General features: G+C 32.1%; 5 protein-coding genes across 5 annotated transcripts; 4 read left to right on the top strand and 1 right to left on the bottom strand.

Annotated features, from left to right (window-relative positions):
• Nucleotides 1–2,609: 2,609 nt before the first annotated feature.
• LOC129885965 (germin-like protein subfamily 1 member 13) lies at nucleotides 2,610–3,674 on the top strand. The gene is made up of 2 exons (XM_055960464.1): nucleotides 2,610–2,808; nucleotides 2,917–3,674. The coding sequence occupies exons 1-2, from the start codon at nucleotides 2,685–2,687 to the stop codon at nucleotides 3,477–3,479; spliced, it is 687 nt and encodes a 228-aa protein (XP_055816439.1). The 5' UTR covers nucleotides 2,610–2,684; the 3' UTR covers nucleotides 3,480–3,674.
• A 3,530-nt stretch (nucleotides 3,675–7,204) lies between these two features.
• On the top strand, nucleotides 7,205–10,522 carry LOC129888020 (disease resistance protein RPV1-like). Its single transcript, XM_055963276.1, has 3 exons — nucleotides 7,205–7,332; nucleotides 9,206–10,316; nucleotides 10,496–10,522. Exons 1-3 carry the CDS (start codon nucleotides 7,205–7,207, stop codon nucleotides 10,520–10,522), a joined length of 1,266 nt encoding a protein of 421 aa, XP_055819251.1.
• A 111-nt stretch (nucleotides 10,523–10,633) lies between these two features.
• On the top strand, nucleotides 10,634–11,201 carry LOC129885970 (uncharacterized). Its single transcript, XM_055960469.1, has one exon. The coding sequence runs from the start codon at nucleotides 10,650–10,652 to the stop codon at nucleotides 11,094–11,096; it is 447 nt and encodes a 148-aa protein (XP_055816444.1). The 5' UTR covers nucleotides 10,634–10,649; the 3' UTR covers nucleotides 11,097–11,201.
• A 342-nt stretch (nucleotides 11,202–11,543) lies between these two features.
• Nucleotides 11,544–12,635, bottom strand: LOC129885964 (putative germin-like protein 2-1). Its single transcript, XM_055960463.1, has 2 exons — nucleotides 12,420–12,635; nucleotides 11,544–12,321 (listed from the first exon to the last, which is right to left on the bottom strand). Exons 1-2 carry the CDS (start codon nucleotides 12,547–12,549, stop codon nucleotides 11,759–11,761), a joined length of 693 nt encoding a protein of 230 aa, XP_055816438.1. The 5' UTR covers nucleotides 12,550–12,635; the 3' UTR covers nucleotides 11,544–11,758.
• A 630-nt stretch (nucleotides 12,636–13,265) lies between these two features.
• LOC129885968 (putative germin-like protein 2-1) lies at nucleotides 13,266–14,345 on the top strand. Its single transcript, XM_055960467.1, has 2 exons — nucleotides 13,266–13,473; nucleotides 13,592–14,345. The coding sequence occupies exons 1-2, from the start codon at nucleotides 13,350–13,352 to the stop codon at nucleotides 14,152–14,154; spliced, it is 687 nt and encodes a 228-aa protein (XP_055816442.1). The 5' UTR covers nucleotides 13,266–13,349; the 3' UTR covers nucleotides 14,155–14,345.
• The last annotated feature ends 25 nt before the right edge of the window (nucleotides 14,346–14,370 follow it).

The following is a 14,370-nucleotide window of genomic DNA, read 5'->3' as shown; positions in this document are numbered from 1 at the left end:
TCCTAAACTCAAAATTAATTTTCAGGAAAGCACGACGGAGACGTGTATGCTTATTCCCTCTCCGTAATAGTAATATATATATATTCATCCTAACTCATATCTTCACCACTAAATTTCTCTTTAAATCTTGCTACAGATTTTGGCATTTTGAATATAATAATATTAACTCAATTATTGTTAAATATTTTTGCGATAATAAATATTACCGCTAAAAAAAATTTATTGCCACTAAATGTCTCTTTAAGTTGCATCTCCTAAACTTCTTCGTACATTTATTTTATTATATTTTAAATTTCTTTAGTTAAAAATCCTAATATATCGTGGTCACACTGTAACAACTTAAAGAGATATTTAGTAGCAATAAAAAAAATTTAGCGGTAATATTTATTATCACAAAAATATTTAGCAATAATTGAATTAATGTTATTTATATTTAAAGTTATGAAAATCTTTAGAGAGAGTTATATAAAATACAGGTTATAAATATAAATATTTATTATTATCATTTAATATAATATAAAATTAATTATTTTGTTGCTACTAGATCCTTGTGTTTCGTGGGTATGTATTAGAGCTGCCCTAGGCCCACCAAAGTCAAACAAATGCAGTATTGAGTAATATATTGAATACTAAAACATTAGCAGGTGAAGATATTGGTTTAATATATTTTGTTTTACCGTTATTATACTTCTCTTAAACTGCATGCTCTGACAAGTAGGGAAATTATGTTCTAGATCATTCAAAGAAACAAATTTTATGCTCTGTCCCCATTTGTGTTGTACATTTGAAATTTTGAGATTCAAATTTTTAATATTTAATGAATTCAAATATAAAATTTTAAGTTTAATTTCTTGAAATAAAATTTATATATTTAAAAATTATATAAAAAGTATCATAAATATTAATAATTTAAATATCTAAAAAGAATATAAAGAAATTTCGATTAAAAAAATTTGATCAACTCTCAAAATTTTAATTATTCCACATAAATTAGAATAAAAAAAATATTATTCACGAGGCCAAGATATATATGTCTATACAATTAGCTCTTTCTATATATAACAAAATTGTCTGTCTAATATTTTTTAATTACAATAACAAAATGTTATAATAAAATATATATAATATAACATAATATGAAAATCGTTATTATAATGAAACGTTATTATCAATGATGGTTGTTACAGAGAGGTGTCACTGTATATAGTCATTCTCAATTATTACTCCTTTTTCTAATTTACAATGCATGGCAAGCTTGTAATTAATATGAATGGTGTTAGTTCAAAAATAAGAAATTTCCAGGTCTTCATGTAATTTTAATCATATTGATAAGAGTGAACTTTCCTCTCGCATGAAAACTCCAACGTAGTCATCAGTACTTTAATAAAATCAATGCAGTTGTTGATCTGATAATTTTAAATCTTAATAACGAAATAAGATTTAATTAGTTTCTGATATGTACCAATTATGAATCAACATAATACATATTCGCCAATCATAGTGTATGGGTTCCCCGAAATCCAATAATTTTTGCACAAAATTTGTATTTATATTACAAAATCTATTAAATATCTATAAATATATAATTGTAAATCCAGTTATATATTACTATTTATTAACTTGACACTATTGTAGAAATTCGTAAAGTTCAAGTCCTGAATCTAATCCGTCTCGATACTTCTCTGTGTACATCTAGTATAATCACGATCTTTTCTTCTTCTTCTTCTTTTCACTTGGCAAGTTAGTACGTTATTGTCAAATTTTATATTACTGTCATATTATGTTCTAGATCATGCAAAGAAACAAATATTATATTATTGAGGCCAAGATACATGCATATTAATTCGTCTATACAGTTAAATCATCTCTATAATATAGTCATTTATCCAATTTTTTTTTTGACTGCTAACAAAATGTTATATTATAGAGAATATATAATATGAGATAATATAAAAGTCAATTCTAAATAAAATGTTGTCATTATATTAAAATATTGTGATTGGTGATGGCGGGTTACAGAAAGGTATGACTCTATAATAGTTATTCTCAATTGTTACTTCTTTTTAAATTACAATTCTGACTAGCTTGGAAAATGCTAGTTCAAAATTAAGAAATTAAATTTCCATTTCTTCATGTAATTAATCATGTTGAGATGAGTGAACTTTCCTCTGGCGTGCAAATTCCAACGTAGTCATCAGTTTTAAAAATATAAAATTTAATAGTACAGTCATTTTTAATAAATGTACAATAAAGACTTTAGACTAATTAAATATTCGACATATTATTGTACACATTATTTATTCACATGTCAAATACAATGCTTCTTAGTCTACCTCTAGAAGGTTTTACGATTTTTTTCTCTTTGTTTCCCCTCTTGGCAAGTTAGTATATGTTACATCAAATCTTAATTTCTCAATTCTCAACGTAGGTAAATATATAAGATCTGGTCTTTGTAGTTGTTGAAAGAAGCTTCAATAATATTCAAGTGTTTAAAAAGTTTACCATTGATCATGACTTGGTTATTCAAAAGCCTAATGTACTATTTGTTTAAAGAAAATTGACGACCAATTCAAACTTAGTAATCATCTATAAATACGAAGCTTTTTCCTATTAGGTTTGTCACAAATCAACATCATTTGAATATATTGTTTCATAAGAGACAAAGTAACCTATTTCTAGTAGCAATGGCTTTCAAGTCATTAGTATTAACCATTGCCATAATGGCTGTGCTATCTTCAACGAGCCATGCATTTGATCCTAGCCCTCTTCAGGATTTCTGTGTTGCTCTTGATGACTCCAAGAATGCTGGTAAATTATTACCAAATTACAAATATGATCATCTTTACTATTTTTATCATTTTTTTAAAATTTCCTATTCTTTTTGTCAATTTTTTTAAAACAACTACTTTTTTGCAGTTTTTGTGAATGGAAAATTTTGCAAGGATCCAAATCTTGTTGTGGCGGAGGATTTCTTTAAAGCAGGTCTTAACATGCCTGGAAATACTTCAAACCCACTTGGATCTGCTGTAACTGCTGTGAACGTCCTTAACTTACCTGGATTGAACACTCTAGGCATTTCTTTAGCTCGTATTGACTATGCACCATATGGTCTCAACCCGCCACACACTCATCCTAGAGGAACTGAGATTCTTCTTGTCCTTGAGGGCACACTCTATGTTGGTTTTGTCCTTTCAAATCCGGGTCCAAATATGAAGAACAAACTCTTTACCAAGATTCTACATCCTGGAGATGTGTTCATTTTTCCAATAGGTCTCATTCATTTTCAATTTAACGTGGGAAAGACTCAGGCTGTTGCATTTGCTGGATTGAGTAGTCAAAATTCAGGAGACATCACTATTGCAAATGCAGTATTTGGCTCAGACCCACCGATCAATGACGATGTTCTCGCCAAAGCATTCCAAGTTGACAAGAAAATTGTGGATTACCTCCGATTACAATTCTCGTGGGATAACAACTAAAACGTTATTTTAAAAAAAGATATATGATCTAAAGATAATTATGGTTTTGTGGACTGCTTGTGTCACAAAATTATTAAATAAGTATTGATCATGTCGACTGGTTTAATTTCCTCTCCATTTTATTGTGATGTATTGGATGAGGATATATGTTATGTGGTTTGTTATGGAATAAAAATAAGTTACTTGTTTGTGATATTTCATCCATGTTCCCTCGTTTTGTAACAAAGTACAAAGCCAAAAAAAAAAAAAACTAAGAAAAGGCTACTTTATTTGTCAAAATCTACTAATGATGTTTAAAGAAGCAGCTAGACCACTAATTAATAATTGAATAAGATTGTCCGGATAATTTTAATTATAAGGAGAGTACTATAATATTGATGGATGTTGTTGTAGATAAAAAGTAGTTATAGAGACATAAAGTATTTAAAAATACAAGGACGTCAACGGTGAAAGACTGAATCAATATTATTTTGAAAAAAAGAAGGTAAAATATAGTTTGAGTCAATAAATAGAGAAGTTATTAATTTGTCGAAAAATGATCACCTGAATTGAGATAAGGTAGATTAAGATGAACTAAATAAGAGGGCATAGTATAACTTGTTCAATTCTTATCAAGTTTAATTTTACGAAAAAATCACGAATTCACGTGTCTCATATTTAGACCTTAAATTTGCACCTATCTTGAAAAATATATATTTGTATCAACCTTTTCTATTCATTATCCAAAGTTAATATTTCCCTTTAAGTAACACCTTCACCTATAAATTTACAATACTATATGAAAAGACAAACAGAAAATTAGCAAAAACTGAGAAAGATATAAAGACTTTAAAATTTTAAAAAATAATATGTGAAGAAGAAAATAAACAGAGTCTGAATTGAGAGGGGAAAAAAGATTAGATACTATTTGTACTTACCTTCGTGAAGTTTATGTGTAAACGTAAATGCATAATGCTCAAGTTAGGTGCAAAAGGTAAAATGACACATATTGTTTACGTGGAAAACCTTCTTACTCAAGGGAGGAAAAATTACGACTTGTTCTAGAGGATTTCACAACCAACTTCACTAAGATGCAAGAACAAAGTAGTCTATTACAACCTATTGTAACTAGACACCAACCCTCTCCACACCTTGACTTGCAATAGCTCTATTACAAGATTTTGAGCCTAAGCAATATCTCTATTGCCACTACCCCAACTAACTCTAGTTGACATAGACTTTGAACACTCCGATCAAGCTAACTCTAGCCATGACTCAAAAACTAAGCAATAACTTTATTGCTCACTATACCAACTACCTCTAGTTGACATAGACTTCAAACACACCCTTCAAAGCTAACTCTAGCTATGAGCTCGATGACAAGGAGTGTAATATGAAATGATCAAGGTTCCTTTATAGCATACGAACTGATCTTACCATGTTAGAACATATGACATAACATTACAATAAAGCAACAAAGAAAGACATTTCTTGAACGAATCTATTAGATCCCTTGCTGCCTTAGTGAAGTTGTTCTTCCTTAAGAGAAAAAAATGGTTTTTGCTAGTATATTCTGATGTGCAAAAACTTTTATTTTTTTTCCACAATGTTCTCTTTATAAGAGAGAAAAAAAATACAGGAGCAACGCCATTGGTCGAGGCAACTAACCTTTCCATGCCTCTGTTGCCGTGCCCATACCTAGTACAGCTTTACAACTGTAGTTCACTTTATTATTTTGGACAAATATTACTCATGGTACCAGGTCCCTCTACCAGGTGCATAGTTTGTTAAATCATCAAAACATAAATATAATATTTTTCTCCTTTTTGATGATGACAAACTATATCAAGTTTGTTCCCCTTTTTGATCATTGTCACGGCTTGTATATTCCCCTTATCAGTATGCACCTCTTTCTCCCATGTCCTTCTTTGCATCATTCATTGTATGATAGTTTGATAAATCATCAAAGCTCAATATACAATATTTTCCTATTTTTTGATGATGACAAACTATTTCTCTATCGACATTATCTTTCCTCTGTCATATAGACCAGATCCCTTGATTCGAACTGGCTACCTTCATTAATATTTTTCTCTTTTTGACATCATAAAAAAATTATAACAGTAAACCAAGTAAAATAATATGCACTCTCGATAAATTCATGGTCACTGGGCAACACTAACATGAATGAACTAGACAAGAGAAAAAAAAGAAGAATAGTAAACAAAGAGGTAATTTTTCTTTCATAGTTCATCAGCATAGCATCAAAAGCATTGCATTGACAAAAATGTATAAGAAAACTGATCATTTATAGCCATTGAGGACTAGGAAGAGAAAGGATGATGAAGAAGAGAATGGAGAACCATCATCATGCGCTCATTTTTAGCAGCATAGGCATATAGCAATTGTTGGTCAGGTTCTCCACTTCACAATGAGACTCTTATTTTCAATAGTTAAGGTATGAACTTGTGCCTCCAAATCAACATTTTTGTTCTAAAAAATCTCATCACAACCTGGTCCCTGAGTTTGGCCTTGCCGTAAGGTGACTTTTAAATTAGCAATTTCAGCCTCACGCCTTGCCATTGTAGCGGCTATCTCCTCCAGATCTGCGTTCAGCTTCTCTTGTTGTTCCATAAAGTCTTGACACTTGGGACTTTTCTTTGTTACCCATTCTTCTCTTAACATACTCACATTCAATGAGAGTGGTTAATAAGAAGGATATTTTCACTATCCATAAAATTTATTTGCTAAATTTTATCTTGTAGTGGGAAAAGACCTTGTTCAATAAATAACCGTAGGCTTATTTATGTTTGCCATCCTTTGCAGTCATCACCTTGTGCATTAGAATTCTTACTCATTTGAGTCAAAGTCTGAACTATCAATTCCTTTTTAGCCGCTAGGATATTTGATCTATTTCCTCCTCATTTTTTTGATAGGTCACCCTCAAACATACGCTCAGTTGCACCAGTAGGAACGGGACCAGGTTGAGACTAGTGATCTATCTCTTAGAGAGAGTCACAGACAGTCAAATCAGAAACTAATGGGACCTATAAGGAATGAATGTTGTCTTGGGAGAAGTTAAGGGAAGGAGACAACATGACTGAAAAGCCAAAAATTAAGGTTCTGAAAAGATATGGGTTGTTGTTTTCAAGGAATGAATTAAAAGAAAATGGCTAAGACATTGTAAGATATATGACAACGAATTAGAGAGATGGAAAAAGATACATGACATTTTTGAATAGTTCTCAAAGGCATTTTAAACAATAATAAGCTTTGTACTAACCTTTGAGGAAGGACATGGTCCATCCCTTGAACTCTTTTAAAGGATACTTGCATTGGGTCTATCCTATCAGCTTTTCTTCTTAGCTAGTCCACCATGTGTGTATACCTATAAAAGGTATAAGATTAAATTTAGACCAAAAGATACACATTACTAACAAAGATACCTGTTCTCTAATCATAGCCAATGAGAGGGTTGATAGCATCAACTCGGGTGAGTCAATTCAAGTTGATCATCCCCAACTTCAACCTATTTTTCTTATATTGATCCCTGTTTAGAGCCTTTGTGAAGAGGTCTATTACTTGGTCTTTAGTTTTGCAAGATTTCACGCAAATATTTTTCTTCTCTATATTGTCCCTCAAAAGTGATGTCTCACATCATTGTGCTTGGTTCTCTTATGATGCACTAGATTCTTGGTCATGTTCAGTACTAGTGTTGGCACATGAGAGTTTGACAATGTTGGTACATGCATCCTAGAGGAACTGAGATTCTTGTTGTCCTTGAAGGCACACTCTATGTTGGCTTTGTTTTTTCGAATACGGGTCCAAATATGAAGAACAAGCTCTTTACCAAGATTTTACATCCTGGAAATGTGTTTGTTTTTTCAACAGGTCTCATTCATTTTCAATTTAATGTGGGAAATGCAGCTGGATTGAGTAGTCAAAATTCGAGAGTCATCACTATTGCAAATACAATATTTGGCTCAGACCCACCAATCAATGATGATGTCCTCACCAAAGCATTCCAAATTGACAAGGAACTTGTGGATTACCTCCAATTATAAGGGACAACCACAACTAAAATATTATTTCAAAAAAAATATATGATCTACAAATAGTTATGATTCTGTGGACTGCTTGTGTCACAAAATTACTAAATAAGTATATATTGATCATGTCAACTGGTTTAATTTCCTCTCCATTTTAGTATGATGTACTGGAAGAGGATATATGTTATGTGGTTTGTTTTGGAATAAAAATAAGTTTATTATTTGTGATATTTCATCCTATAATTGTCCTTGTGCGAAGCTAATAAAGGGTAAGAAAAAGGGATTGATCGAGCTCACACGCATAAAAATATAAATGTGTATTGATTTCTCGAAATAGACACAAACTAATTATCAATTAAATCATAGGTAAATTTGCAAGTTCCTTTGTCATCATGAACCCTACTATCCTTGTGTTACCAATTATATTGACTATATATAGTAGTATCAAACAAATTAAAGTGAATAAATAAAAAAGATCAGATACTCTTTATTAGTACTTTGCATATTGTTCTAACTATATTCCCCAATCTCCACCATTGGAGGAAAGTTCCATCTTCAGAGAACATAAAAAAGTAATTTTGATTTTGGCCCACACAAAACACTACAACAAACAAAAAATTTATTGTCGTGATATTATATTTAGTGGCAATAATAAATATAAATATTTATAACCATTAAAGACTTTAGCGATTTTGGATGTAATGACATTAACTCAATTGTCGTTAAAAATTTTTATCACTAAATATCTCTTTTATCATTGTGAAAGTATCATCACCACTCAGAACCAAGTGGACAATTTTCCTCATTTCAGCCAGCTATGAACCGTGAATGATATAAATAATTAAAGAATGTGTGAATCCGCAAACATAATTAATAACACCCTAATATTTTATAATTTCAAAAAGACTAGTGATCAACCCTCAAATCTTTAATTAATTGTGTTGCCACAAAACTAATTAGGTAATTGATAAGGAAAAGATAACAAAAGAAATAGAACATGTTCTTATTATTCTTATTTTTAAGTGAATATATTCATTTGTATTACTTTCCATGTAAGGAATATATTCTCCAATCTCCACCATCGTATGACAATGTCTTTTCAGTCATTAGGAATATAAAATAATTCAACTAGTGCCGAAAGGTACACTGATCATAGAAGCTGAAGGATGGGATTCCTTCCTTCTTAATTACAGTTTTTGAATAAGTCATGAAAAATTATTTTAAGTAGAACAATATTAAAAATCTTTCAAAATCCACATAAAAATATACTATTACAATATAAAAAATAAATAAGTGCATGATATATATTGTCAATTAATTAGAAAATATTGGTTTGAAAAGTTCAAGATTCTCGTACGAGCTAGAATTGGGTCTAGGTACAAAGAATTTATCATCGTATATTATTGAGATATTGAAGGTCTATGGAGAATTATATATTTCTTCCATTATGACCCATGAATGATAGTTGTACCACCGCAGCCAAAATATATATTTCTTCCATTATGACCACCGCGAGCTGCTGCCGCTCATTCCAGGTTTTGTGCTTTACCACTTGGGATTTGCTAGATTCCAGTTCATACTATTCTCACAAAATTATAACTTATATTCTAGCTCCTACTATACTATACAACAATAGGGCAATTTAAAGAAACACATAATATTATGAATCTCAAATCTTAAGGTGTTTTGATATTTCAGGCATGAATCCACTTTCATCAAGAAGATTATTAACGTTATCAGCACAAGACTAAGTCGTCCAGCTTTATATATTGCTTCTTGCTCAATTGGAATACATCGTAGAGCCAGGCCCATTAATTCATGGGTTCAAGATGGATCTAACAACAATATTGGGATACTTCTAGTTTGTGGCATTGGTGGAATTGGAAAGACAACACTTGCCAAATTTGTTTACAATTTAAACTTTGGATATTTCGAAATTAGTTGTTTCTTAGCAAACATTAGAGAAACTTCCAAACTCCCTAATGGTCTAATCACTTTACAAAAGCAACTTCTTTCTACCCTTCTAAAGAATGAAAAGGTAAAAATATCAAGTGTTGATGAAGGAATCATCAAGATAAGAAATGCTTTATGTTATAGAAAAGTTCTTCTTGTTCTTGATGATGTTGATGAGCCTGATTTGGTTGAAGCAATATTTGGCATGAAAGATTGGTTTGGTCTTGGAAGTAAAATAATTGTGACAACTAGGCACAAGAGTTTATTAAGACCTCAATTAGGCCATGAGGTACATGAAGTTGAAATTTTGTACACAATTGAAGCAAATGAGCTCTTCAATTTTCATGCATTTGGTGAAAACAATCCAATAAGTGAAGATTATTACATAGAGTACTCAGAGGAAGTGATTGAATGGTGTAGAGGACTTCCATTAGCTCTTCAAGTTATTGGTTCTTCGTTGGCTGGAAAATCAAAAAATGTATGGAAAAGTGCTATAGAAAAGTTGAGAGAAATTCCCACAAACAAAATTGTTGACAAATTGAGATTAAGTTATGAATTGTTGGAAGATGATCATGATCAGAATTTGTTCCTTCATCTTTGTTGTTTCTTTGTGGGGATGAAAAAAGATTTTGTAGTTAGGATATTAGATAAATGTGACTTTTACACACTTGTGGGAATACAAAATCTAATTGATAGATGTTTAGTGACAATTGAATATGTAAATGAGATAGGAATGCATCAATTAGTAAGAGATATGGGAAGAGATATTGTTCGTAGAGAAGCAACTGTGGATCCTGGAAAACGTAGTAGGCTTTGGCACCCCACAGATTCCTACAATGTACTAAGAGGAAAAACAGTAAGTAATTTATCATGTTCTTATTTGAATATTTTTTCAATTTTTTTACTATGTCCAAAGATTTATTTTCTTTGGAAAATCATATTGTTTATGGGGAAAAGAGTTTTATATACCCCTCAACTTTATCGTTTAGATTCTCGTTATAAAAGTAGTTCATATATACCTTTATTGTTACACAGATGCTCACATATATCATTTTTCTCTAACGAAAGCAAAAAAATCAATTTTAAATTTATTTTTTAAAAAATATATATTTTAAAAAATAATCATGTAACTTACACATATTTTTTTTGGTTTTTTTTATTCAACGGCTGATATGAATTTATTAATTTGATGGTCAAATTTGATTCAACGGCTGAGTTGCTGGAAATCAGCACCAGATTCGGTTGGGACAATGAAGACAAATTGGGTTGGAGCAAAATTGATTTCGAGTTACTTGGGACCTCCAAAGGTGGTCGAATACCAAGGCTTTCTGATTCCCCCAATAATTCCATTAGGGCAGAAGAGAAAAAGGGTAGAGCTGGAGATGATAGTCGTCAGGAAGAGGAAGGCGAAAAAGACAATAGGGAGAGAAGACGGGAAAGGGTAAGGTTACAGAGGAGAAAAAATGAATCTGGAGCAAACTCTGATCACTTCAATCCACCCAATTCCCGCTCATTTGACACCACTAGTTATAACACTAGTAGCGGTATAACGGAAACACCAAGTCGTTTTCCGGGTCGCGAATCCCTGTTGAAGAAAGCCTTGTCACTTGGTACCAGGAAAAATGCCTCACAATAATGAATTTGTTATACTTGAGGTGAAACACATTGGTTGTGTATCATTTAGTGTAGGAGATATGTTTTGACCTTAACCACAATAATGAACATTTGTTTGTTCATGTAACTATATTACTAGTTAATGATCTAGTGTGATGTTTGTGTCAATCAATACAAAAGCCATATTGAAGACGAACAAAAGTTGTTTGGATTAATGTAAGATTTGTCCTCCTTGGTTAATGCTAAGCTTACTTTCTCAACATTGCATGTACCAGCGATATCTAGGCTTTTGGTGTAGGTGATTTTGATGTTGCGGAAGACAGTTGTTATGATTATCTTCATAAGTTGAGTTATGCAACCGAACTAATAATCCAAACTTGCTTCACAAAGGTCATGTGCATCTTGCAGTTTAAAGGGGTGACAATATTCATCCACAGTTTCTAAATCATTAGAGAAACATCATATTTCCTTCAAATATTGAAGTACACTATATTTAATTCCATTAACCAATCTTTATTCAATACATCAATCAACCCTTATAGGTGAATGAAAATCAGTCCAAAAGACTAGATTTTCAATCTTTAGTCAATACATCATATACTATATTTTCGTAACATATAATTAGAATATCATTAAATGGTAAATATTTTTCAAGAAACAAACATGAGTAGTTGGATTATACTCTTAGTTATTATCCCACCAAAACTGTTCTTGAAGATGATCAATCAGTTTCTTGTCAACTTGGAATGCTTTAGCGAGGACATCGTCATTAATTGGCGGGTCTGAGCCAAATACTGCATTGGCAATAGTGATAACTCCTGGATTTTGGCTGCTCAGACCAGCGAATGCAATGGCATTAGTCTTTCCCACATTAAGTTGAAAATGAATTAGTCCCTCAGGAAAAACAAAGACATCGCCAGGGTTCAAAATCTTGGTGAGTAACCTGTTCTTCATATTTGGGCCAGGGTTAGAAAGGACGAAACCAACATAAAGTCTTCCCTTAAGAACAACAAGAACCTCAGTTCCTCTAGGATGTGTATGAGGTGGATTGAGACCACGTCGTGCAAAATCAATACGAGCTAAGGAAATGCCTAGAGTGTTAAGTCCAGGTAAATTGTTGACGTTGACAGCAGTAACAATTGATCCAAGTTGATTTGACGTATTTCCAGGCTTGTTTAGGCCTGGTCTGAAGAAGTCATCAGCAGTGACAAGTTTTGGATCCTTGCAAACTTTTCCATTCACGAAAACTGTATGAAAACAAAAAAACATTAGAAACCAAAAACAAGCACTTTGTATTCATTTAAAACGCTAAGCTAGAAGTTGAGTAGTAATTAATCTCAATTACCAGTTGCTTTAGAGTCATTAACAGCAACACAGAAATCCTGCAAGGGACTTGGGTCTGAGGCAGTGCTAGGTGAAGATGTCAAAGCTAATATGGCAATGGTAATCACAAGCAACTTCAGGGCCAAAGCCATAATTAGCTAGATAATTAATCTTCTAATTAATTAAAGCTCGATGCTGCTTTAATTTTGTTTCTTGTAAGCTTGAAGGTGATAGACTTTGCATGAGAATTGGTGGCTATTTATAGATGAAATTTATTGAATGAGTCCTCAGAATAAACAATGAATTAATTAAGCTATCTTCTTAATTACCAAGTCTTCATGATTAGTTTATAATAAACCAAAATCCTGAACCCTTCTTCAACAACTACAGAGAATAATTAATCCCCCGGGCCATTGGAAATGGTCAGTATTAGGATGTAAGAAAAAAAGAGTAACAAAGACAAATTTGGAAAGTTAGAAAAGGTAAAACTTCCAATAGTTACATACTTTGAGATGGGAAACGTATGATGAAAGTTTAAGGGAAGGGAAATATCTTACCAATTCAAACTTCCCTTTATTTAGCGAATTTCTTATTATTACTGCGAATTGTATTGTGACAAAGTAAGAAAGAAAATAACACAAGTATAGATGAAAACAGGTGTGAGGAAACATAAGGTGTTTGTATGTACACAAAAAAAATAATTATACTGTAGTAAGATTTAGTCATTATAGTTGTTGACGGAACTTCATGACATAATTGTTTAAATATTAGTATTCATCATTGAAGACTTGGTAGTGCAGAAGCCAAATCCACACTTTGTTTGAAGACCATTTTTATCAAAATTGTTATCTATAAATAGGCACAACTCTCTATTCATATTTCACACAGATAAAACAGAGATCATCAATTAAATTGTCTCAACATATATACACAAAGTTTTAACTAATTAGTGATGGCTCTCAAGTACTTTGTATTAACCATTGCCATATTGGCTGTGGTGACTTCAATAAGCCATGCATCTGATCCTAGTCCTTTACAAGATTTTTGTGTTGCTGTTAATGACTCCATGGCTGCTGGTAACTTTGATACTTATTTCAATCATCGCTTTTGCAGACTTCTTGCTGCTTTTTATTTTATTTATAATACTATAGTATTTACTGTTATTTTTGCTTTCTAATTGTGATTTCTTTACAGTTTTCGTGAATGGAAAAGTATGCAAAGATCCAAAGGTTGTCACTGCTGATGACTTCTTCAAATCGGGATTAAACGTAGCTGGAAATACTTCAAATCAAGTTGGATCTGCTGTAACAGCTGTGAACGTCAACAACTTACCAGGGCTCAACACTCTGGGCATTTCGTTAGTTCGTATTGACTATGCACCATACGGTCTCAACCCACCACATACGCACCCTAGAGGAACTGAGGTTCTTACGGTCCTTGAGGGCACACTCTATGTTGGATTTGTCCTATCAAATCCGGGTCCAAATATGAAGAACAAACTCTTTACCAAGATTCTACATCCTGGAGATGTGTTTGTTTTTCCAATAGGACTCATTCACTTTCAATTTAACGTGGGAAAGACTAAGGCCGTTGCATTCGCCGGACTTAGTAGCCAAAATCCAGGAGTCATCACTATTGCAAATGCAGTATTTGGCTCTGACCCACCAATCAATGATGATGTTCTTGCAAAAGCATTCCAAGTTGACAAGAAAATTGTGGATTATCTCCAATCACAATTTTGGTGGGACAACAACTAGATTAGTATAAGCCAAATAATAACTATGGGTGCTATTATTTGTGCTTATGTTTGGAATTTAAAAAATCATAAATAAATCTCATGATCTAGCCTTGTGGACTGGTTTCATTGATCTTTGTATTGGATGTACTAAATGAGGATTTCTCATGGTTTGTTTTAGTAAAAGATATATTTATCGCAGTGTTACATTAATGTTATCAAAACTATACACAAGCAT

This window comes from Solanum dulcamara, chromosome 4 (assembly GCF_947179165.1).
Source record: "Solanum dulcamara chromosome 4, daSolDulc1.2, whole genome shotgun sequence".
NCBI classification, from domain to species: domain Eukaryota; kingdom Viridiplantae; phylum Streptophyta; class Magnoliopsida; order Solanales; family Solanaceae; genus Solanum; species Solanum dulcamara.
Note: the sequence above shows the minus strand (reverse complement) of the source record. Positions and strands in the feature narration are given on the sequence as shown.